Raw genomic sequence first — 26,040 nt, 5'->3', positions numbered from 1 at the left:
AGTTCTGTGTCACTAGAATGTACAGTCTTAACTCTTTCTAAGGAATAAATAAGTAAGGAGTAAATAAGTTGTTAGATTCTTAACTCGAAGAAAATTCACTTCTATACACAGCACACCTCCTCACTTTTAAGTCTCAATTTCAAGTATAACAAAAATGTAATTGTTTTTTAAAAATTATTATTAAGTGAACAAATTATCAACTTATTTAGTTTAGAAAATGGAGTAATATTAAGTTATAAAATAAAAAATAGTCAACAACCGCATTAATGTTTTAGAAAATTTGTTTATTTTTTTTCTACAGGTACTATTTGAGAAATTTGAAAGGCATTAATACATTTTTCATTTTATAAATACCCATAACAATGTATTTCCTGGAACACATTAAAAAGGAATGTAAAATAAATACTAAATACAATAACATTCATATACTTCGTTTATTTAATTATTTTTATTTTTTGGATTCCTTCATCACAAGTGCTCTAGATTGGTACTCGATTACCATTATTTGCAGCTTCAATTGAGTTATTTTAAAAGCTATTAAAAAATAAATTTCTCATAAACATTTTGTTTAAACTTTTAAAATATTGCTTTTTTTAAAAAATTAAAATACAATTGAAATATCTAACTTGGTGGAAGAACTAGAAGTTTTAAGGGAATACTAAATTACATGGCGTAAACATAATTTTGACAAAGCATAATTTGGCACTTGCAAATAAATATTAATGATACTCATAGCATTAACTTTTTCTTTAATACAATGGCTGTTTTAGTTGTAGAAAATAATATGTAACAATACCATCTGTACGTAGAGTAAAATATACAGAGTAAAAAAGCATTGCTTTCCTAAAACGAAGGTACTTTTAATTTTTTTATTGTCTACAAATTTCTTTCTTATTAATTAATATGATAACTTAATCCTTAATTTAAATTGCGTTTTTAAATCTCCATGACCAAGATTAAAGGGAATAATGAAAAAAATATAAATACCAACTTACAAAAAATCTAAAATCTACAATAGACAACCTGCACACTATTAGGAACTAAAAAACAAACTTAAAAATTAAAAAAAAAAAGATACTTGAAAAAATTACATGCATACTTTATTTTATCAATTTATGATACCACCATAACCAGTCTTTTATAGCAATTTACTTTTTAATATGGTATATACAAATTTATTTATCGGATTTTATTAAATTAAATAAACAAACATCTTAGTAAGATTATTTTACATCAAATTAAATAATTTCAAATTTCATAACGTTCAATAAAATAAGCAGATATCAAAAAGTTTTTCTTTTTTAATAAATTGAAAAAATAAAATTAGATTGCACCTATAATGTTCATTCGCACAATAAATCTTTGGTAGTATCACATTATTATCACCTAAATGTGCTTTGCTCTTAAATTTTTTTCTAATAGGAGCTAATTTATTTTTTAAAATGACCAACAAGAAATAAAAACCAGAGATATATAGTAATACCATGTTTTCTAGAGGTTTATGTGTACTTAATTTACTTTTTTTAATGAACCAATTTCGTCCTTAATTTATTTGTGAAAACGAAAATTAAAGACAAGAGAAAAATATCTCTTCATCTACGCTGTCCTCAAAAATATGACACTAAAAACTAAATAATTGAGCTTAAATGTGATTTCATTTTTAAATTTGGCTGGTAATTTTTATGAAAGTGGTTTAGAAATAAGGTTTTCTAATTTAGAATTGTGAAATTCTAATTATTTCTAGTCTAAATTTGTTACTTAATTTTTCTACAACTCTTAGTTACAAAAAAGTATTTCTTTTTTTTTTTTTTTTTAAGATAGTCGAATTCTGTACGGATTCTTCGAGGAAAGTTTGATTTAAACCAAGCATTTGGTCCTCTTTAAGATTGCAACCTGACTTAAAACGTCGGGAACTTATAAAACATTGAAAGGAGTTGAATTATCACCTTTTATTTTAACAAGGTAAACTAACGGCCAATAAGAACAGCTAACTTCATAACATTAAACTTCGCAGTATCCATAAAAGGAAGTGGAAAATTTCTGCAGTGGATCTTGACTTCCCCCGATTAGACAAACATTACATTACTCATACTGACAAGCCCAAAATTCAAACAATTCACGTACACTCTGTAGAGAGAGTTGAACTGAACAACTATTTGGGTCGCCCAACCTTATATTACCCATTATTCACATAAGCTCATCAAAGAATTCTGGAGGGTGAACTATTTGGGTTTAGTACAAACTTTAAGCAATATCCTATTCACTTCCACAAACGCTCATTCAACACTTCACATTTACAATTAGATTTCATTACAAATTAATTTTGAAATTTTCTCTTTAAACAATACAAAAATAAATTCCTGCAACTTAGTTATTACGTTCGCTAAATGATTTCTTTGCTTTGCCTTTATGAAATGTTCCAATCGCAATCTCATACCTACACCACGTTAAGTAAAATTCATTATTGGTAATCTGTAATTAGAATATAGTAATAACTATATTCAAATAAAATCTTTGGAGTGTTCTTCACACCAAATTGTTTAACCTAGGCCCAACTAAGAAAGCCTTTTTTGGTTTGAATGACAGAAATCGAGAAAAAGAAGATCAGAATCTCTCAAGCTTTAAGAAATCCTCTGGCTTTACTAATGCAGGATCAGGAAGTACTACGGTTTTCTTTTTTTTATAGAATAATAACATAGTGTAATTGCTCCAGGAAATGATAGAAAAATCTTCATAGAACTCAAATTTTACACGAAATAATATCGTTCATGTCAAAAACCTTAGCAAAATTCAATTTTTCAGTTTGAAATTTAATGAATAACTCGCTGAAAATTAATTGAAATCATTGGATTGATCCGTTTTTAAAGAAGCACTTTGAATTGATGTCTCTTCTAAATCTTTCTACAACAATTTAACTGATTCAGAATTTAAGTTACTAATAAAATTAAAATAAAATTGAATGATGCTGTTCTCTACTAGTTAGCCTGACCCCATCAATTCTGACTCCCATAAAAATGAACTACAGTAATCTACCCAACAACTAATTATTTTTTAAGGCTTTAAACATAAATATAACATTTAAAATAATTAGGTAAAAATTTTAAATTTGAACATATTTTAGAATTAGAATTTCATTTAGAGAACAGTCTTAGTTGTTTGTTTCGCTTAACAATTTAAAAAATAAAGATAATAATTCATACATTTTGTAGCAACAAAATTGTCTTATAAATAATCTGTTTATAATTATTTCAGAAAATTATTTGTGTGTTACAATACCTGAAAATTTAAGTTTTACACCACTTTCATAAGCAACATGACACAAAATCCCTTCGACAAATTTTAAGAACTAAAAGTTTTTAGCAAGTAAGTTGCAAAAAAAAAATCAGTAGTTAAGTTCAAGAAAAATAAAATTCAGAATATAATTTTATTTTAATTTCTTTAGTAGGTTATCTCAAAACAAAAGTTTATTTATATATACCTACTCCTTTCGTTTAAAAACCTTGAAATTAAAAGAGAAAATCTAATATCACAAAATTGCCTATAACGTTTAACCTACAAATTCTAGTTCTAAATTTATCTACAAATTTGTTTATGCGCGAACCGTTTGTGTACACAATAGTGTAAATAAGTTTTGCAATTACTTTTTCAATTTCTAAAAAATGATTATACAAGTTATCTTTTACAATGAAACTTCACATTTTTAAGAACATTATATTTTTGAGAACAAAAAAAATGTTGATTTCATAATGATTTTTTTAAAATCAAATAAAAGAGCTGTACATTACATTTGACAGGCGGCCAATATAACTATTATAATGAATGTTTTCCTTTCAAAATGCCTATAGAAATCAGTTCTTTCTCGAATTGTAGGACATTGGATTGGAAAGTATGTATTAATTTAGGTGCACACATTGGATACAGTTAATAATTTATTTGAGATTTGGGCATTAAGAAAGAATAAAACTTACTCCTTGGAATTTTATGAGTAGATTATTGGATTATCAAGTAAATTTCACAAATTCGTTTGCTAGAAATTCTGGTCAACGACCCGTCAAAAGCGATGCTGCGAGCGGATAACTTATGAAAACCCTTTTATATCCTTCACCTTGAAACCAGCGGATCCCCACCAGCATAAATAAATTGTAATTTGTACGATCAAAAATGCCAACAAATGACTATTTGGAGTCCAAAACTCAGATCTCCAATAAAAAGACATTTCTCTGAACATTACAGAAAATTTTTCGTCAATTTTAAGGCCTTATGAATTAAAAATCAGATTCTGAGGCTTAGTTACAATTATTTCAATTTAAGAATTTATAATAAATTTAAAAGTCAAAACTACATTAAACAAACAGTGGCCGCCTAAATGGAAAACTAGAATAGATACAATTTTAAAAACTATTTCTCAAAAATGTTTTACATCAGGAATGAAATTACAGCTATTTGTAAAATTTCATTATTCATTAAATATCTATAATACTGGTTAAGAGGAAGGAATTAACTTTTTGAATTTCATTCAGCACAATTACATTAAAATTTTGCAGTTTTTAAAAATGTTTCCGAAAAAGAAATAAAATGTTGCCATTATCACTACAAATAAAATAATACAATTTTTTTTTTTAAATAAATAAATAATTATGCCAGCCAGTAATTTGGCTTTTCATGAATATCTAGAGAAATTTAAAATACAAAAAATAATAATAAAAGGAGTTCTGAAATTATATAGAGAAATGAACCATTTTGTGGAATTATGTGGAATATTTTAAAATGATTTTATAAACAAGAAACTGGTGCCTACAAATCATCTTTAGGTTGAAGAGAATCTGCTCCATGATTCTCTTTAATCATGCTATAAAAATTCTCGCCTACAACTCCTTGAATGCTTGTCTGAAGGGCGCTAAGTGATTCTTCTACCTATGAAAAATTATTATTCAATACTATGAAAAATTTAAACCACTCTTATTTGCATTATACGGTTTTAATACTTGAAGACTTTACTTATCCGTTTCAGTGATCCTAATGTTTGACTGTCCAAAATTGCTCTTATTAGTTCTGTTTAGTTAAACATGCTTTTTACAATATAATTCTCCGAAATTAAAATAATTTTTGGTTCCAAAGGGTGCGTAGAAACTTACTTAATAATACTCATTCACTTGTAATTCAACTTGATACTCAAAATGTTTTCAGGCAAAACTAATTTTATTTTGTTGAACTTCACAGTTAAAATTCTCGCATTCACAAAACTTTCTTTTTGAACAATTTTTTTATATTTTTATTTAACTTACTTTCATCCCTATAGCCTTCATCAACTACCAACTTATTTTTTCATTTTTTTGAATCAATTTTTTGTACCTTCTATTTATTATCTTTTAATATTTTTCTCATTTTATAACAGTAAAAGTCCTTCTAGAAGGCGGCAGAGTTGACTGTAAAATCCCTCCATAGATTTGCTTCTTTTTTGGGCATTATTGCTCGATGTTTAACAGTAAACGTCGATCTAATTCATCTGAATCATGTTCTAAAAAAGAACTATTCAATAGGATATTGATTTTAATATATGCATTTGGGTGTGACTGCAGAACGTCGACTTCTATACAATAATGTCTTTTCGCATTAAACTCGTATTACTTTCTCTTCGTATGACCATTTGACCTCAATATATATCTTATTACTTTTTATTTTAAGGCCGTTTAAATCTAAGGTCACTGACGCCTGCCTTAATATGATTATTCTAGGGTATATTACTTCTTATCCGTTAAATAAAAACAATAATTTATTGAAATCATTTTACTCTTTTTAAAAGAGACAAATTAGCCTACCAGGACTTCATGGGGCTTATAAGAAAACAAATCAAGAATCTTACGATAATTTCAATAAGCATGAAACAGATAAATAACGCCTTTAGAAAGATGCTATAAGATGTTGATAAAAACTTAAATTCATTTTAATAGATTATGAAATAGATCAAAGTAAAATTAAGTAAATAAAACTTGCAAAAGTACCTGTTGAAGAAGATGTACTGAAGCTTTTAAAATTCGCAACCACCTTTCAACTTCAATAGAGTGTAAATGTTCTTGTTTTAAAAGCAACGTTCGCCAATCTTCGGAATTTTGCGGCACATTCCTTAAATAAATGCCATTTTTTTTAATCTAATAAATAAAACTATTACGAATACAAAGAAGAGTAGAACGTTATTAATAACTTACTTCATTGCCTCTAAATCTAGATCGTTGGGTGGTAAAGATAGAAGTCTTTCATTTCTTTCTAATCCCCATAATTTATAATATAAAGCTGCATTAAGTACTAATAAAAAGAATAGTACTATAAAAACAATCCAAACTAGTGTATCAGGTTGAGTATTAATTGGAGGCTGTGTAGGAAGTTGTAATGGTTGAATTAAAGGTTTTTCTTCGATCTGTACAGGGCAAACAGGAATTGGAAGAGGTTTTAATGCATTATTTCTTCTTCTTCGGCTAACCTTTCGCTTAGTTCCTACAAGACCTGAAGCCATAGCTCGCCTTGTACGTTCGCATTCACTTTCTAACGCTTTTACTAATGAACTAAAGTACTCTTCCATACCTAACCAACAATTCTTCTCTATATAACCTAAAAAAGGTAATGAAAATTATAACGACTAATAGGTATATTAAGTATTTATACGAATTAACATTTTTTTAGATTAACCTTTGACTAGACCCCATACAGATTTTTTATATTTTATTTGACTATATACAGCAATAGTAGAAGTCCCAGGATCTGCGCCCCGAGTTAAGCAATAATGACTGGAAACATAAAATGCTTCGGCATATGGAATTCCAGCATTGGATGCTTCTATTTCAATAGCATATATCTCACCCGGTTTGCTACATGGTAACATTTTCTGAAAAATAAATAAAGTAACATAAGATAATTAAGCCTACATACATATGTACATACACTGGGCCAAAAAAGTCTGTGAACACTAACCTAAATTTTATTACTTTTATTATTATCTTATTAGAAACTTCTTTTATTTTCAAATGAAATATACTATTCGATAGAGAGAAACCAGAGTTTTTCATTTTATATTCAATCTTTTATTTTTGTTCAGCAGGAATATCACAATTAAATGTTTAACAAAACAACACCCCAAACGAATGCAAAAAAAGTCTGTGAACAGCTGCATAAATATGTAAAAACATTAAGATAACAAACAGAAAAACGATTGAATAAAGTTTCAAAGTTCTCTATTGTATTGTAGAAACCACTACAGTCAGTTTTGTGAATAAATAATCTAATTAGTACATATTTAACCACTAATATGGAAGTTCCCAGACCAATTCGAGAACTTATTGTGACGTTGCGAAATGAAAGAAAAAGTATTCGAGAAATAGGGAAGATAGTTCAAAAAAACCCTTCAACGGTGCATAATATAATTAAAAAGTACGGAAATGTGATTAGTAGGCCACGCAGTGGACGGCCACCAAAACTTAATTCCTTTCATAAACGGCAAATTCTGAAGTCTGTTCGAGAAGAACCCAGGACAAGCGCTCAAAAAATCAGTCAAGAATTATCAAATGGTTATGTGTAAGCGTAACACCGCAGACAATTAGAAATAAATTACATGAATACGATTATTGCGGTCGAGTCCCGAGGAAAAAACCTTTAATCAATAAAATAAATAGTAACCGCCGATTGGATTTCGCGAAAGAATATGTTTCTAAGCCTTCTAGTTTCTGGGAAACCGTAATCTTTTCAGATGAGTCGAAATTCAATGTATGTGGGTCTGATTGACGACAAAAAGTGTGGCGAAAAAGAAATGAAGCTATGAAAATGAAAAATATGAAGCCTACTTTTAAGCATGGGGGAGGCAACATTCTGGTGTGGGGTGCATGAGTGCTAAAGAAGTGGGCAAGTTAGATCTAATTAATGGTATGATGGACCAATATGTGTATGTGGATATATTAAGACGCAATTTAAAAAAAAATTCAAAAAAATTAGGGTTGGAGGGAACGTTTGTCTTCCAACAAGACAATGACCCGAAACATACCGCACTAAAAACTCGGGAATGGCTTTTAAATAATACACTCTGGCGCCTAAACACCCCTCCACAATTGCCAGACCTTAACCCAATAGAACATTTGTGGGATGAAATCAGCCGCCAAATAAATAAACGAGGAATAAGAAACCGTGAACAACTAAAAAACGCTATTTTAGAAGAGTGGGATAAAATTCCAACATTGACGACCACAAAATTATTAGGATCGATGAAAGCTCGCTTGTTGGAAGTGATTAGGAACATAGGAGGTCCAACAAGTTTTTAAAATTTATAATTCACGTACAATGTGTAAGAATGATTTATTTCTGCAAAGTGTTCACAGACTTTTTTTGCATTCGTTTGGGGTGTTGTTTTGTTAAACATTTAATTGTGATATTCCTGTTGAACAAAAATAAAAGATTGAATATAAAATGAAAAACTCTGGTTTCTCTCTATCGAATAGTATATTTCATTTGAAAATAAAAGAAGTTTCTAATAAGATAATAATAAAAGTAATAAAATTTAGGTTAGTGTTCACAGACTTTTTTGGCCCAGTGTATGTATATCATGTTAAACTTGATCAGGTGGGTAACCATAAATACAGAAATTACTTATATGGCTAAAAGAATTTTATTAAACTATTTAAAGCGCGTCAAATGATATTTGTGAGGTTTCAGAATATTTGAAATTAATCATTCATTGTACGTTACCTGAGACTCAGTGATTTGAGCTTGTTTAGGTCCAATAGCTTGGCCAAGTGGCATTGTGTGAGATACAGTTCTTCCTTTCTGATTTGTTGAAGGATTTGTAACCCATGGTGACTGTTTCACATCTAATATTAAATAAATAAAAAGATAAACTTAGAAAAGAGGGGAACAGTTTAACCTCAATAAAAACAAAACGATTTCATATATCAGAAAAAGTTCTGTTATTTGGGTGTCATAAAGTAATATTTTTCTACAGATAAGTTATTTATAGATTATTGATTGATAAGAGCTAAAGTACAAATTATCAAAATGACCATGTACAGTTAATAACTATCATTCTTTCTTGTTGCTTTAAAAATTTGAGCAGTAATTATTAGTTAACCTAAAAATCTGTTCATACTAAAACTATTCGTAAAAAAGCTATTCATAATACAATGTGCTAACTTAATTAAACAGGTACTATTATTACTTTGATGAAACAATTTTTACATATTTCATTACTTTCACTGATCATACTGAGAGCAACTAAAGAGATGTCAGTTATTGAAATTTTAACCCTAAAACTTGTAAGCTTCTGTTGTAAGTGTTGTATTCGTATTATAGCTGTTCATACATATTGGTGTATGTGTGTGTATTCACATGTACTGAAGTCGCTCAGAAATGTATGATAATAATTTTTGGCAATAAAAAACATACATACATATAACGCATACACGAACACATAGATTACTATTAGCAAAAGATTGAGACAAAAAATTACCAAAAACAAATCACACAAACAAAGAGAAATTTTTATATAAAACAGAACCAGAACGATCACAACTTCAAAACTTGAAAACTAGAAATCAAAAAAGTAGTAATAAGCTAAGAGGTACTGTATTATAGCTGTTCATCGTAATTTAGGATATTCTACGGAAATCAAGAAATCTAAGCTATTGGAAATCAGGAAGAAACTTTTATCAGTTGATTAAAGCGAGCGAATTAAGTTGAGAGATGATTGTTTCTGCTTTCAGAGCAATAAATTTTATTTGGAACCGAACGTTAGCTTGAGAGTAAGTCGGAGAAGGAACTGGTGAGCTGCTAAAATGTTCGAGAACGTTCCTGTCACAACTACTAATAGGAATATGAACCAGAAGGTAAATTTGTAAATATTAAAATAATGTAGCTCGTTTAAGTAACAAATTTCATTTAGTTACATTTTTTAGTTTCATTAAATTCCATGATGTATTTTTTATTTGAAACATTTGTAGAGGAAAGTAACAGATTTAATAATTATTACAAAGGGATTGAAATATTTTGCATTCAAGCAAAACGTGAACGAACTTATGACAGTTCAAACTGTGGGTGTCTTTAATCGCTTTACATGTCTTCCTTTAATATTAATATTAATAGAATTGCAACCACAAATAACTTTTGTAGAATGTACTGTTAGTGAAAATGTAATGTTAGTGACTAAGTACTTAATAGTAGTAAATAGAACATCTGTTTAACAATGGGACAAAATGTTTGCTTGGTAATTGTAGTAAGAACAAAATTTAATTAATTGGCGCTATGAATATTAGGATAGGAACCTATCATTAACGAAAATACCTCAGGAATCATTAATAGAAAATGTAAATATCACACACATTAGAAAAATTTAGCGCAATTTCTCCCAGCTGTTTGTCGACAGTGTGTGACTTTGAGATGGGATTAGTATTGTTTTCAGATCATTTCAAATAGTATATAATTTTCGATAGTACATAAACGAGCAGCGCGCTTGATAAATGAACAGTCGCGATTAATGCAACTTCCGAAATTGTGCTGGTCAAAAGATGACGATGTTTATTATTCCGAAAAATTGCATGCCGATGAGGAAGACTGCAATGATGATGAGTCGAAAGAAAATGTAGAATTATTTACAAAATGAATTAGGAAAGCGGCACATTATGGTAATAATTTTAATCTAAATTGCAGTAATTATTTCAAAATTGGAAAGAATATTTGTTTTGATTTTGTTTTCGAATGAAAAAGCGTTTGTTTTGTCCTTTTAAATTAGTTTTGGAAATCGCAGTCTTCGACAACAAAACATCAATAAATACTTAAACAGTTCAGAGAAACAGGGGTTCTTTAGAATGAACTTTCATTCGAATAAGTAGGATAAAATTAACTTAGTGTTTAAAACATAATAAAATTAACTAACCAGTACTTTTCCTATTTTCATGGAGATCAAAGAAAAATTTAGAATTTGTAAATAAATGGGTAAAGAGTTGATCCACGTGAATGGAAACCTTCATATGAAGCATTAATCTTCCTTCATGTGAAACTGGACATGCAATGTCACTACCTGCGTCAAAAATGTTATTTTTAATTGATTTAATATCAAATCATACACGGAAACTCATTATTAACAAAAATAAAAGGGACTAATGTTGCTAGTTTATGAGATAAAAAGTGTTCGGCGTACCATGCTTCTCTGATTCCGTCTCACTGGGTGAACTGTCACTAAGATCTGAAGGTATATTTTCTGAGGGTGAACCAGGTGTAGATGGCTGGTGAATAGCCGATAATACATGATGGTCTGTTTTTTCTTCTTGATCTTCGGAATCCTTCTCTCCTGCACTAACGAACACAGGATCCTGTAACCATTTTTAATAAATCATGTGTGAAGTTAGCCGCAGTATAATATTCTGAACTAGAATTTTAATTTTGTAAACAAAGTACTCTCTCAATATGCGTGATAATTTCAGTATGTAAAAATGCTTACTTCAGAAAACGAATCTAGTGAATTATTATCACATTTCGGAGACGGGACAGGCCGGTCATCTTCTGGTGCACTAGGTGCAATATAGTCATCATCGTCACTCGTAAGTCCCAGTTCATCTCCGTAACAGGAGTGAACCCACTGCCACATTTCCTGCGTTGACATTGGCTGCATAAAGATAGTTAATTAGTATATACGCAAACATTTAACAATCATGAATCATAGCTTAATTGCCATTTCCTTTTGCAAAAACCTCTTCACCACGAACCCTAGCATATCCAGCCATCATGAATGCACGCCAATTACTACTCAAGACAAAAGCGTAACGTAAAAGCCGTGTGACTGGCTCGGGAACTCTTCCATGGTACTCTCAAAAAATCTGGGTTATCGACAGAGTAGGAAAATATCGCAGCAATGTTGGCTTTCAATGCGTCGAGGCGCCAATAAAATAGAAACTGTAGGTGAAATTGTCAGGCCAGGCGGAAAAGTCCATTAATACGCACTCGCGTTAGCTTATCTTGGTAATATTCCAATAGGCTGAAGACAGAATTGCCAGGAAGAAGTAGAAACATCACTACCCTTATGAGTATTTACCATAAGCGCGAAAGGGGTGTATAGCTGGTAGTTTTTCAGAATAGAGAGATGTATATGGGATGCTGACAAGAGATACATTAAACTATACAGATATAAAAGTTCCCATTTCTTAAAATTACTGTTTTACTTCTTTTATATTTAGTTTTTACGGCTGTGATGTAATGTGGTTTAGAAGGCGTGAGGTATGAGTTGCTATCTTTTAAGAGAGGGTTTTTGCGTATTAAAATAGAGGCTATTCCTTAAAAAGTGACATTGTAGACAAATAAGTACTTTGAAACTGAAAATCTTAAATTGGTTAAAACCATTAATGAATAATATTGATTAAAAAATTAAATAACATTATTTGATGTCTTTTTCAAGGGAGATACGATATCGACTTTTTTAAGGCGGCCATATTTTTGAAAGCAGATATCGGGTTGTGTTTATAATAAAATTACCAGTTTGTTTTTAAACAAAAGTATATTGACTAAATCTCAGAACTTTAAATAAGTAAGTAACATGATTGAGAGAGGGTGAGATCTATTGCCAAAATCTTTGTCAGTGTCTAGAGACTTCAAGATATTGTTTTACTTCCAGCAAAGCTCAACTTTGAAAATTTGATATGCGATCCCCGAGGAAGTCAAAGAAATTGCATAATTCTTATCACCATATCTTTCCAAAACAAACATTATTACATTCAATATTTACTTAGTGGTTGAACACACCTGTACTGACGTGGCATTTATTTTTAAAGAATGAACACACATTTCTGCTAGACATACACTACATCTTAGTGTATGTTACATATAGAGTAACTGAATTAATACATGCATAAATAAATATCTGTTGAGCGATTTTTGAAAAACGTAAAAAAATGGCGGACAACCCTTACTTTAAATTCGCACTAGCAATTATCTTTGTGACTAATTTTAAAATGTAAGTACTTACTTGAAGTACATCACTGTTCCGTAACATTTTACGATAATACATTACTTTAAATAAGTTAACTGATGGCACCACAATGTTTATCATAACAATAAATATAAAATACCATTCGATAAGACTTCATATTCCAAACAAATCATTTGAACTGAAGTGTTTCATTTGAAGTGTAATAGATAATAATGTTATCTTTTTTTTTAACAGTTTTAATCTATTTTAATGATTGTACTAAGTAATTACAAAAAATCTGTACGGATAATTAGTCTTGAGATGATTCTATACCTGATCCATAAGTGCATTCTGCCAAACTCTAAATAACATTAAATAAGCTTTATCTCGAGCTGCAAATGATGTAAGGAAATGTTTATCACCATTTGTATGCACAAGGATTGCATTTGGTATTACTAGAGCCGTTTTTTCTTTGGTAAGAGCTGTTACGTCTTTCCAACGCAATACAACCTATGAAAGAAAAAAGTTAATTCATTAGTTTTCTCATTTAATTATTAATTAGTAATTTATTTCTACTTAAATGTAAAATCGTTTTGATAAAAAAACAAGTTATTTCATAGTTTTTTTTCATTTTAGGTAACATAAAGCTGTTGATTCTATTAATCCAAAATAATAGAACGCTATCTTAACGTATCAACCAGGAATAACACACGAAAATTTCAACATACTATCAAATTTACAAATTTTGCATACAGTAGCAGGTAAAATTGTCAAATTTGTAGTTTTAAGATACATTTATAATTAACTGGTGAAGTACCTCGAAAGATAAATAACCAGAAACGTATAACTCTCTAGTTATAATGCGCGATAAGGATTCAATTTCCGATTTTATTTATCAAATCTTTTATTAATCAAAATAGTTACTTAATTTAAAATACCGGATCCTCGTTTAAATCCTCGTAAATAGAACTATTGTCATTGAGGATCTAAGGCATACCTGTATCGAACTAGCAAATCAGAATCCCGATTTGTGAATTCCAGACAATGCTGAAGTACAATGTAATCAGTAGCCCAAAAATGCGATTGATTTAATGGTGAGAAGATATTGTCAAGCCACTAAATCTTAAAATTTACGTCAAATTAGTAAATCCTCCACTTTTGACTCTGAGTCACATAAAGGTACTATTTCGTAAGTGCAAGTTCAAATTCTATGTATACAAAATGTATTCATCCACCAGTGAAGTTAGATGAATATCCAAAATAGATGAGAAGAAAAAAAATGCCTAAAGGAATGAAATCTTGTGAATATTGCCTAGAATCTGTGAATCCAGTATCTTGTTAACTACCTGTTCAAAAATTAAGCTTTTTTTAATGGGAGGAAACATAAAAAATTTAACATTTGGCATTTCAAATATGAAAATTTGTTATTCTTTGGAATGTGTGCTAATAGCAATTCGTCTAGAAGGAGAATAAAGTAACTAACACCTCATCAATTAGTAATTTATTACGTTTGCAAATAGTTTTCATTATTATCTTAAATATAATTTTATGCGGATGTTCTATATATACCCAAAGAAGCTTTAATAGTTCAGGGTTTCCACCCCCATAACCAATAATAATAATAATAATAATAATAATAATAATAATAATAATAATAATAAGGTGCCAATAACCTCAGATGTTGACGCGCCTTAAATCATTACAAAAAAAAAAAAACAATCGTAATAGTAATAAGGGATCAGCTCAGAGGTTAACTTATATTGGATTTCCACGCGGAGATCCTGGGTTCGAATCCACCAGCTAGCCCCTTAGATTTTTTCTTCATAAGTGCTTCTTATAGCACACTGCTCGGTGAATAGGTACTTTCTATCACTTAAATACTCTTAAGAGTAGCCAACGAGCAAAACGATTGGCTATAGAAATTAAGAATCCAAGTAGAAGAACTTTCAAAAACCATACTTTCGTTAATTTGAATTTGATTCGAAAACTAAATTTTGTTCTACTGTCTCTAAAGATAATGCAATTAGATATTTCTAGTCATCCCGAAATGTACGCTAATAGGAAAATATAAACAAGAAGAGAACTAGCTTGACGGACACATATTCATCATTTCTCCTCTCTAGTACAATTAAATACAGATTATTTAACAGACAATTTAAGAGAAACTAAAAAATAAATAACCTAACTCAGGGGTCGGCAACCTATTTTAAGTAGAGAGCCATTTTTCCTTAAATAATTTTAATAAATCTTACCAAGAGCCGCAGAGATGATAGTGTAAACAACTCTGTAGATCATTTGAACTTGCAAATTATTATTTTATGATATTCAACAACCTTTAAATGTTTTAAAACTGTTCGGTAGGACAGTGGTAAAAAGGGTTGATCGTCAACTTTGACAATTTTATATATTTATTTTCACATATTCAAAGTAAATAAACGAATAAATAATAACTAAACCTTTATTTGAATGAAAATGGTGGCAGTCTTTTATAATTACGTACTTTGTTTTAATATAACTATTCAATTTCAAACCTATCACATTTAAAATCATTTTTGGAAAAAAATATCTTTACTTTAATAAATGAACTTTTCTTTTGTTTCAATAAAATTGAAATATACAATTTCTTTTGGACAGGCTGAAGAGTCACACAATTTGGACAAAAGAGCCGTATGCGGCTCGCGAGCCGCGGGTTGCCGACCCCTGACCTAACTTCAAGTTTAAATTCCTAGCATTTAGTCAAAACTAGTATTTAGTATAAACTAAATTATCTTTAAGCCAATTTAAATTATAGGATAGTATCCAATTCCGCAATTAAAAACACCAAACTTCAGTGGGGCAAAAAACTATCTGCCTCCGGTATTTCCTCAGAAATAAAAGTTAATTTTACAACTTTATGGGCTAAAATAATGTTATTAAATCGTTAATAGCTGCTTCATTAGTAAATAGCCACAATAAAAAAGCATATTAGTTGATAATTCGTCTCTTCAATTCAATTAATGAGTAAAAGCAAATTTATATGTTAATTACTTTAATTAAAGTAAGAAATGAGGAGTTGCAAAAGGTAACTTAGTAATAGAGAATTTGCCCTTGGATTTTATAATTAGATTAGGAACCAAATTGTTTAAATTTATAAAAATTTTAAAAATATTTTAAAAAAGGATATATGCGAAACGCTGTAATTATAATATGCACTTTTACATTCACAGAAAGCACAAATTTTTATTTAGATCACCCCGGAAGCATGACCGCATAATCTGACAAGGATTTACTGTCACCCGAAAAGTAAAATAAATAAATAAAAACACGCCACATTTTACAATAAAATGAAACAATGTTATGTATTTTAAAAAAAATATTTATCTTTTACTACTAAACAAAGGAAGGTACCTGAGTTTCCCAGCGAAAAATATTAGCATAGAAACTGAGATAATTTTGTGATACGTAAAGACGTCCGTGAACTAAAATATCCCTCTGAATTGCGCAGGAGTAGTCTAAAAACAAAACAAAAACAATGACTATTTAACTAAATTTGGACAGTGCACTTTTTTTCTTTTTAAATAAATAATTTTATTAAACGACGCACAATGATATTTCATACTGCTTACAAAGAGAAAATTTATCAGAAAATGGTGAGAAAGGAGGTCTTTAATGTAATGTCAAAACATTAATGGTAGAATAAAACAAATGAGTCTTAGAAATTAATTCTAATTAGGCTTATGCAGAGTTTGGACCTTTCCAATTTTAATAAAATTACAGTATGCATGCTATAAAGAATAAATTTTGGATATTGCTAATTTTGTACAAAACATAACAAAGTCAAATTAGTAAAATTGCTCAGGGTTAGTAATTAAAATTTGTTAATAACAGCATATTATTAAAATAAGTAATATATACTGTCGTAAACTAACAAAATGACTCAGCAACATCGATGCAGTGTCATAGTAAATGATAAAATTTAACGTGAAATGGATAAAAATAAAACATACCCACTACTAATCTTTCATCTGAAGGTATGTCTTTGAATAATCTTTTAAAATCGTCACTTCGTGATTTGTAGGTAGGATATAAAGCACTATACCACGGTGTTTTCTTTTTTACTCTATCTTGACTTTTGCGATCTCTCACAGGTTCTTGACTATTGCTGCGACTCAATTCACCTCCTGACCCGTGATCTGAAGATGACTAAGGAAAAAACAAATTGAAAATAATTGCGTTTATTTTACATACGTTAATTGAAATCTATTTAAATTGCTATTACACATGCACTTGTCTAGAAGAACAAATATTAATAATAAACAGAAAAAGTGAACTTTTAAAAAACTTTGAACTTTTAAAAGCATTCGAAAGATGTAAAGTCCAACTAACTTAAATTGTTAAATCTTTTCACTTACTCTAACAGAACTAGTAGTATCACTTCTATCTTGTTTGTCTGGTACAGATTCTCTTGAGCTCGAAACCGAAGACTCTCTTTTATGATGTACTTTCGTTAATAGCTGAGGACTGGATTGTGGACTAGCATTGGGGCTACTTGACCTAGGAAACATTTTAATGGTTTTGATAGTTGCTCTCTGGAGCTTAACACTATTATTAGATAAGAAAACCGAGTAAAAACTAATGAAATTAATTTTAAGCGAGTACTGTGAAAACAGTTGAAAATTATTAGTTTTATATTGTGTAAAAATGCTGGTCTCTAGCGAAATTCTGGCACCTTTACTAATAAACACCAAAATGATACTATCTTCCACTCAATATTGAAATTCTATGATATCAAGCACAAATATAAAAACTTAACTTACTTTACATCTAAATTTGGTGACTTATGAACTTGATTTGGGCTGTTTTGGTTCCCAGGAAGAGTCATCCTTAAATTATCGCCGCTGATACTTCATATCTCATTATCTTCATTTAGATAAGTAACCCATATTACATTGTCAACAATTTAAGATTAACGGCGCATCAAGCACTTCCTTTACTAATAATGAAGCGAGTTTATGCCATAGCACCTCCAGTGTACTAACAAATTGTTTAAATTACAAAACGTTCCACTTATTTTATATTAATCCAGAATTACGAACGGCGAACTTCACAACTTCAGCCATCAGCTGATTACTGTTATAAACAACATTTAAAACCTACCTTCCTAAAAAAGTAGTGGGTTATGTGAAGAGACATTTCGTTTGTTAATTGTAGAACACTAAATATGCAGTGCTGCAGAAGTGTAAATAAATAACCATATATTAAATGTATAGCAGTAGTCCAGTTTCATCCTCTATGTGCCAAATCCCAGTGACGTAAGAGATATTATTTGACATTTGTTCCATAGTTATTTAATATAAATATAAAATTACCATTTTGTAATTTTTCCGACGTTTTGCGAAAAACAATCCCTCTCAAATTGTTCTCATGAATTTGCAAAAAGTTTTCATAAAATAAATTTTACAGTTTAATATACACAAGAGCGTCATTATGGCGGGAACTGAGATCAGGTAACAGTGTAATTTACCTTGTTTTGTTCTTGGATGTTATATTATTCGAATGTTTTTAATTTTTAAACATTTTTACAGTTAATAAATAGTGGTACGTTCTTTAATATGAGTTTGTGGGTAGATAAATACCGTCCCACATCTTTGCAGAAGCTTGATTTCCATTTAACACAAGCCGAACATTTAAAAAATGTGGTAAGGAATGTTCCAACAGTCAAACTTTTAGTTGTAGAAAGAAATAATAAAATATCTGTCTGATTTGTTGCATTCCCAGGTTGACCAAGGTGATTTTCCCCATTTACTCTTTTATGGGCCTTCAGGAGCTGGTAAGAAAACGAGAATTATGGCATTATTGAAAGAACTGTATGGCCCAGGGGTAGAAAGATTAAGAATGGAGCAATTAAATTTTACTGTAAGGAACTTTTACTTTTAAATTGTCTCTCCAGGACACTTAAAACTTTTCTGAAAAAATTGGAAGTACACTTTTTCTTTAGCTATTTGAAAAACTCATAGTACTACTTCGTAATTAAAATATATTGCAATGAGTTTTTGAAGAATCACAGTGTACTTTCTCGAATACTTAACTATTCAATCTTTTTGGTTGAGTTTCTACACTAAACAAGTGGATCGTTCCAGTTGTTAACAACTTAAGTTTTTTTTCTTTCTGTATTTAATAATACAAAAAGGGAAAAGCAACTAATACTAAATAAAATCTATACTTGTAAAAATAATTAAACTATTTTATTATAAAATTCCAGACACCGTCAAACAAAAAAATTGATATAATGACTGTTGCAAGTAATTATCATATAGAAGTTAACCCAAGTGATGCTGGTATATATGACAGAATTGTAGTTATGGAGTTGATTAAGAATGCTGCTCAAACTCATCAGCTGGATTCTTCAGGGCAGCGAGAATTTAAAGGTAATTTTTTTTTAGGAGTCAAAAAATTAAGATTTTTGGTTCGTTATTTTAACAATAATTTAAATTGGAAATTTTAGGTGAGTGAAGAACATATTGCCATTTTAACGTTTAAAAAAAGACGATGCGGAAGAGGTAATTACAGGATGCTAAGTCTGAGCATGCTGGATGTAAGAGCTTTTACAATTCGAATCTTCAACTGCTTAGGTCTTGCTTTGCTTTGGTAAAAAAGTACTTTTTTCGCCTCCGAAAAAACAGTGATTGAAAACATAGCTTGCTCGTTGCAGCTGAGTAGGGAAGTGTAAAAGCAAGACTGTTAACACCAGCTCTGAATAAACGACGTCCCGTAATTCACCGCTCCGCATCACTTTTTTCTTAGTGCTTCACTTGTGGAACGGTCCAGCAAGATTTATACTTATTCGACTGCTATTAGTCCTCTAAGTCCTCTTAAAAATTTCCTCCAAACAACCTAATTTAACCTAAGTAGTTGCTCCTAATTCTAGAAAGTTCATTACAGAACGGAAATTCTTATGAAGTCTTAATTCTAATCATTTCTTGATCTCTTGGATTCAGTTTGGGAAAAAATAATAAAATTTGGATAGTAATTTCTCATCAATTTTTGAAATAGTATGACAAAAGCCAGAAATCTGTAGGTACTAATTAATTATTATGAGGATAAAACACATAAAAAAATGAGGAAACGCACCAGTAAGTGTGGAGTACAAGCCTCAGTTAATGAAAAAAACTTAAAGGCGACAGGCCATGTGGGTTTCCTGGATTGGGATTCTGTTTGCTAAGATTTTGTGCAGAACATTCTTTTCTCTTGAAAGTTTTCTGATTAGAAAAATTGTAGTGATTGTATGCTCACGAGTTCTTAAAATTTACCTTTAATCTAATTGAAAATCAACCTTATATATTTCTAAAAAATAATTTGTTCTAATAATTAGAGTTTTTGAATAATGTATGTTAAATGAAACATGAAGAAATAAATTACCCGGAAGTAAAATTCTTTTTGTAACATTTTTTAAACCTTTAAAGGCAATTCGCTGTTTCTGGGAAGTTACCAGCCATTTCATGAAAGACTACCCAAAAACTTAAGTTCCGATCTTCTTTAGTTTACAAATTTATAGTTGGCTGTATTTCACTATTTCAATTAGGGATAATTCAACAGATCAAGGTTTCCGGGTTTGCTGTTAGGTACTCAAAGATCTTATTATTATTCTAGTACCTAATGCCTTCTCTTGCTGTAATATTTACTGATTTCTGTTCATTTTTATAGTCATAGTGCTAACTGAAGTGGATCGTTTAACCAAAGATGCGCAGCATGCTTTAAGAAGAACTATGGAAAAATACATAGCAACCTGTAGACTTATACTTTGTGCCAATTCAATATCTCAAGTTATAGCGCCAATAAAGTCTAGATGCTTGCCGATACGAGTATCTGCACCAAGTAACCAACAGATAGAAGCAGTACTTCAGGTATTCACTTAATTTAGTTTTATCTTCTAGAATAAATACTTTGAATGTAAGGCTTAGTAGTGTATCATTTTAAATAGCACAGAAAACTAATTAATATTTTCTTTAAAAAAAATAGAGTATTTGCAGAAAAGAGAGCTTAAATTTACCTCAAAAACTTGCTGAAAAGATTACTGAAAAATCTGACCGTAATCTTCGCAGAGCCATATTAATGTGTGAAACTTGTAAGGTGCAACAGTGAGTTTCTTTTCAATAAATTTATTCTGTTAGAATAAATATCTAATTTTATTAAATCAATTAAATATAACTTATTTCAGATATCCTTATACACCAGATCAAGAAGTAATGGAACCAGATTGGCAAGTTTATATTAGAGATACAGCTAAATTAATATTATCAGAACAATCTCCAAAAAAATTAATGGATGTGCGATCTAGATTGTATGAACTACTCGTTCATGGAATACCTACTGAAATTATTTTTAAGGTAAGCATTTCTTTTTTGTCACAGTAGCTTTAAAAAAAGAAAAAAAAACTGCAATTTGGATTTTTTTTTTAATCAATAACATAAGCAGTGCTCGCTAATTTTATTTGGGTGTGCAAATAGAATTATAAAATTCAGTATCATAACCAGCAAAATAAAATTCTAAGAATCTTGTTTGGGATTATTTAAATGAAAATTAGGGAATAGAAGGTGTTTGCTAATGATTTTTTTTTTAGGGACTAGTGAAAGAACTTGGGAAAAATTGTGATATGGAATTAAAAACAAAACTTGTAGAGTTAGCTTCAACGTACGAACATCAAATGCACAAAGGATCAAAGGTTATATTCCATTTAGAAGCATTTGTTGCCAATTTTATGTCAATGTATTTAAGTTTTATTGAAGAAACTGTTGGAAATGCTTTTTGAAATGGTTTTTTTTATTGTTTTTTAATGTGTATTTTTAAAAATATGTAACCGTTTAAATATATTTTTTGAAAGATCTGGTGTGAACACTCACCCAATTTTAACTTTTTGAAATTGTAATAATTATAAAGGACATATTTTCTTATAACTTGTTTCCTTCAATAAATATAGACATTGATGAAGAGTAGATGTAAATGAAGGATCATTTGTGGCACGGTGGTTTAGAAGCCATTTTCTCTTTTCACTTAAATTTTTCTTGTAAATCCTTTTTAAATTCCTTTTAAGTTATAAACATTTGAATTTGGCTAAGGTAGACACATCAGATGTCCAGCTACCTATTTTTAATTATTTTTTAACAAAATTATGCTTATTCTGAAACTAAAAAGTTTTATTTCTGAAGAAAAACTTATGTCAATAGAGTAAGCTACAAGAGGAACAGAAAACATAAATAACATTTTAGAAAACTTATATTAAAAATCGTAGTTAATTATGGTAATGTTCATTCCGACGACTATATAGGGATGGTTGACTATGGCGTTCCTTGATTCAGGATCATTTAAATTGAAGGTTTGTGAATTAAAGTATCTGAACCACTTTAAAAAGTTGAGAAAGGTTGGAACCTGTCTGCTGATATATTCTCATCCTAGGGAGCCTCTTTAACCTTACCATCTGCCTAAGGACATTGTAACAAGGGTGCTTGACACGGATTGAAAACGGCCACAAATGACGTGTCTTTAAAAAATAAACTATGTGTTAAGCAAAATTAGTTAAGACTAATTTTTAATTCTTAACTACTAACGATTGATGATTAAGTAAACTACCAAATTAAATACTAAGTCATCACAAATTTTGTGATTAAATCGTGGCTCTATTAAGAATTAATCCTAAGTTTTGCTGTACTCTGTTCTAAGAGTCAAATTATTTTTATTTTTTTTAATTTATTTTATTTGTTGTGAGTATTTTCTTTATATTAGTGACAATTTATATTGTGTATTAATATAATGAAACAGAACTAGTAAATATAAAACCACACAATTAAATAAAATTACTCAAACTACATTAGTCTCGCTTCAAATGGTGCATTATTTGAGTACCGGCAGAATCTCTAAAAGAAGTATGATGAGGGGTAGAATACCAAGAACGTCAAGTTAGGTACAGTTGAGCCGGCGCAAGTTGCTGTCTATTGATCGTAGGACTGGTTATTGTCGACAAAGAGTAGCAGCACCATAGAGCGACCAGCCTGTCGAGTTGGAACGGTCTGACAAGCAGTTCACAGAACCGGATAGGAGCGTGCGGCGAATAGACGCGGGCATGCCTCCATCCTGGTGGACACCAGTACATCCACCCTCCCTCGCCTCCTCCTCCGGCCGATATGGTGGTGAGTCACGTTATCTTTACACAACTTTATACCTAACTACCAACCAGTCTTGATAGCCAATATTTTTTTTACAATCTTGCAGTCATTCTTCGTACTTCCGTACCCTCCTTCATGTAGCAAAACTGTTTATATTAGAGAAACAAACAGAATTGTAATCTTTATTATTACTTTCTCACTTTTTTGCACTTATTTTACAGAAAGATCGCTTTAATTATTAAATCTTCAAATTTAATATTAATTTTCAAAAATAATATTTTCATGCTCTAATTAAATTATAGTTGAATGAAGCTAGACATCACATGATTCATTCAATAAAGCTGCCGGTACTGCAGATTACTTTGCTGCCAAGATTGATCTCCTTTTTGTATGGGAAAGAATGAAATTTTTTATGTGTATATATATTTATCTAATTAAACAATTTTAATAAATTGCAGAATTTGAAAAAAAAAATATATATGAATATACTTTTGTTTCTTTGAAGACAAACTTAATATTTACACCCGGTTTGCATTTTTGTAATGATTTGAATATTAGCCTTTAAAGATAAGAAATGGATCTAAATTTCCATTTTTAAAATTATTTGTTTGTAGAAAGTATTTTCGGATACAATTTTGGAAATTTATTTTGCAAAGAAAATATCAGTTTTATCCTAAGAAGCTGCTATCCCTAAAGTTAAAGGAAATTTCAACTAAAGGCAAGAAACAAGAAACTTGAATAAGCCGAAAGCTAATTTTAAAAATTAATTAATTTTCAAAACATTTTCTACCATACTAATACTAAGTTTTTTCCTATCAATGATTATTATTATTATTTTTTTTGTCAATATATGTCCTATCTTTTTGAGTCATCCAACAATTGAGAGCGGTATAACTTATTTTCAGAGAGTTTTCTTCAATATATTTCTAAGAATTAAAACTATTTATGTATTACACTTTGCTGATTTCAACTTTTGTTTTAGCTATTCATTCACAACTATAGTCAAATTTTGAAATATTTGTTTTTCTTTGTAATATTAAAGGTGTCTTTAAACAATGATTTAAAATTTAGCGGGAACTCTTTCAAATACCTATCTTAAGATGGTTGAAACTCTGGAACTGCGCATACATAAGTAATTGAAGTGTGCAGTAAATTAGAATCAAATGTTCAGTAAGGCAATACTTTCTAAGGTCTATATTTTCAAGTATTTGCCACAATAGTTTTCTAAGATTTCTGCTCATTTTGCTTGAGAATCCGTTGAAGTTGGAGGCTCAAGCAGTTGTTGCTTAATTTTGTTTTTAATTGATGCGTATTAAGAAGCTAAAAATAAGTAATCTTTATTTGTATTAATCTTTTACTCTTTATCTTTTTTTTTGTCAATATTTTAAATTAACATATTCTTTTTTATAAATTTTGAAATATCTTCATCCAAATTTATATTTTTTGAATTCGTTAGGGTTGTTAGTAAGCTACTGTAATAAACAAATCATACTTTTGAAGCACAACTGTTATATGCCTTATTTGATATTTTTACAAGGCTTATACTTAACTTTGTGCTCTCATACTTAACTTATGTAATTTCAAAAAAAGTAATGTTTCGTTAGAATTTTATTTTCAAGTCAATTAAATGGTTGTAGTTAATTTAAATATCAATATTGCTTCAAATTTTTGCTTTCTCCGATTTTCGGTTCTTATATGTACCCACTATAGGCATACTGACTGGTTTGTAGAACCACTTTCTCGTGTTTAGGTGATCTCAAAACTTGAGTTTCTGTTACTTTGAAGGAACTTTTCAGTTATTGTCAGTTTGAGTTTCCTTGCGAAACAGTTTTCCTATATTTTGACAGAAGATTACTTGTAGTGTGTATGCTCGAACATTAGAGGGGCGCAATAATCGATCTTGTTGATTAGTTGCCTTTTTTTTCAAATATATATATATATATATATATATATATATATATATATATTTGTAGGGCGGGTGTTGTTCTAGTGGCCAAGAGCGGGGCTTGGTCAGTGGGAGATCCCCTGTTCGAATCCCGCGTATGACTACTTTTTATTGATTAGATAAATTGTTTATAGTAAAGTATGAGAACTGCCCTAAAATGAATATTATTGGTGAAATATTTCTATGAAAAGATTTATTGTTCAGTTTTATAAGTTAATAAAAACAAAAATAAAGACAGAGTGGGTCTGGTTTCGAAAATTTGCTCTTTGAGCTAATTTGAGGGCTTTAATAAGGAATTATCTTCTTCTTTTTTTGTACACATTTTCTTCAAAATCGTGATTTTTCGTTTTCAGTTTTTCTGCTTCAGGAAATCTTTGCATGTGAATTCGCGAGAATTTAAAATTCTCTTTGGAAAATCTCTAAGTGTTGGTTAACTTGGCTTGGTTAATAAAATCAATTAAGACTAACTATGTGTGCAACACAATTCTTAAAAGGGAAATCGCAGAAACACTAAATTTCATATTCGTTTAGAAGCTACCAGAGGATATAATCGATAAGCCGTAAATGCCAATTTACTGAGTTGATTTTCAGTTTTTTGAATTTTTAACGAAAAAACATTTACAAAATTCTTCAGGTTAAACTTACAATTCATGTCTCACTTTAATTTAAAAAATTATCCAAGAGCCATTTCAGAATATTGGAAAAAGTTACATTCGCAGAAATAAAATAAATTGCTAGTTTGAATAAATAGGCAGGCCAAAGCAAATGTTTTGAATAATTTTTACCAGATTTTAAAAAAATAAATAATTAAATAAAACATGGCACTGGATTATTGCTTTAAATTATGTAGGATAATATTACTAATGGATAGAAGAAGCATTTAAAAGGGATGCTTATGATTTGTCGACCTTGAGAGTATCCTAAAATTAATTTACTAGGGAAACAAAAGTAATTTGCCACCAAGAAAATACTTCGCATGAAACCGTACAAATAAAATGCAATAGAACCTTTTCGAGAAAACAGTA

At 29.8% G+C, this 26,040-nt stretch overlaps 3 protein-coding genes across 5 annotated transcripts in view; 2 read left to right on the top strand and 1 right to left on the bottom strand.

Moving 5' to 3' along the window:
• Positions 1-263: 263 nt before the first annotated feature.
• On the bottom strand, positions 264-17,867 carry LOC141452509 (protein Aster-B-like). The gene is made up of 13 exons (XM_074124741.1): positions 17,728-17,867; positions 17,323-17,464; positions 16,918-17,113; positions 16,319-16,422; positions 13,265-13,441; positions 11,471-11,635; positions 11,171-11,342; positions 10,907-11,050; positions 8,728-8,849; positions 6,685-6,880; positions 6,207-6,606; positions 6,003-6,123; positions 264-4,914 (listed from the first exon to the last, which is right to left on the bottom strand). The coding sequence occupies exons 1-13, from the start codon at positions 17,790-17,792 to the stop codon at positions 4,795-4,797; spliced, it is 2,124 nt and encodes a 707-aa protein (XP_073980842.1). The 5' UTR covers positions 17,793-17,867; the 3' UTR covers positions 264-4,794.
• On the top strand, positions 13,270-21,792 carry RfC38 (replication factor C subunit RfC38). 3 transcript variants are annotated; one of them, XM_074124744.1, is made up of 10 exons: positions 13,270-13,406; positions 13,568-13,692; positions 18,374-18,417; positions 18,496-18,609; positions 18,689-18,826; positions 19,173-19,338; positions 20,615-20,814; positions 20,930-21,048; positions 21,129-21,297; positions 21,531-21,792. In XM_074124744.1, the coding sequence occupies exons 4-10, from the start codon at positions 18,523-18,525 to the stop codon at positions 21,717-21,719; spliced, it is 1,068 nt and encodes a 355-aa protein (XP_073980845.1). In that variant the 5' UTR covers positions 13,270-13,406; positions 13,568-13,692; positions 18,374-18,417; positions 18,496-18,522; the 3' UTR covers positions 21,720-21,792. The 3 variants fall into 3 exon arrangements, with proteins under 3 accessions (XP_073980845.1, XP_073980844.1, XP_073980843.1); XM_074124743.1 differs by lacking the exons at positions 13,270-13,406; positions 13,568-13,692 and adding an exon at positions 18,082-18,222; XM_074124742.1 differs by lacking the exons at positions 13,270-13,406; positions 13,568-13,692 and having other exon boundaries at positions 18,277-18,417.
• Positions 21,793-22,790: 998 nt separating this feature from the next.
• LOC141452507 (monocarboxylate transporter 9) overlaps positions 22,791-26,040 on the top strand; it is a 149,504-nt gene continuing 146,254 nt past the window's right edge. The window contains exon 1 of the mRNA XM_074124737.1: positions 22,791-23,094. Within this exon, the coding sequence (XP_073980838.1) occupies positions 23,089-23,094 (6 nt within the window). The 5' untranslated portion in view covers positions 22,791-23,088. The remainder of the gene's footprint in view (positions 23,095-26,040) is intronic.

The sequence above is a fragment of the Rhodnius prolixus genome, unplaced genomic scaffold (genome assembly GCF_049639745.1).
Source record: "Rhodnius prolixus isolate KJV_2025 unplaced genomic scaffold, Rpr scaffold_3, whole genome shotgun sequence".
NCBI lineage: Eukaryota > Metazoa > Arthropoda > Insecta > Hemiptera > Reduviidae > Rhodnius > Rhodnius prolixus.
Note: the sequence above shows the minus strand (reverse complement) of the source record. Positions and strands in the feature narration are given on the sequence as shown.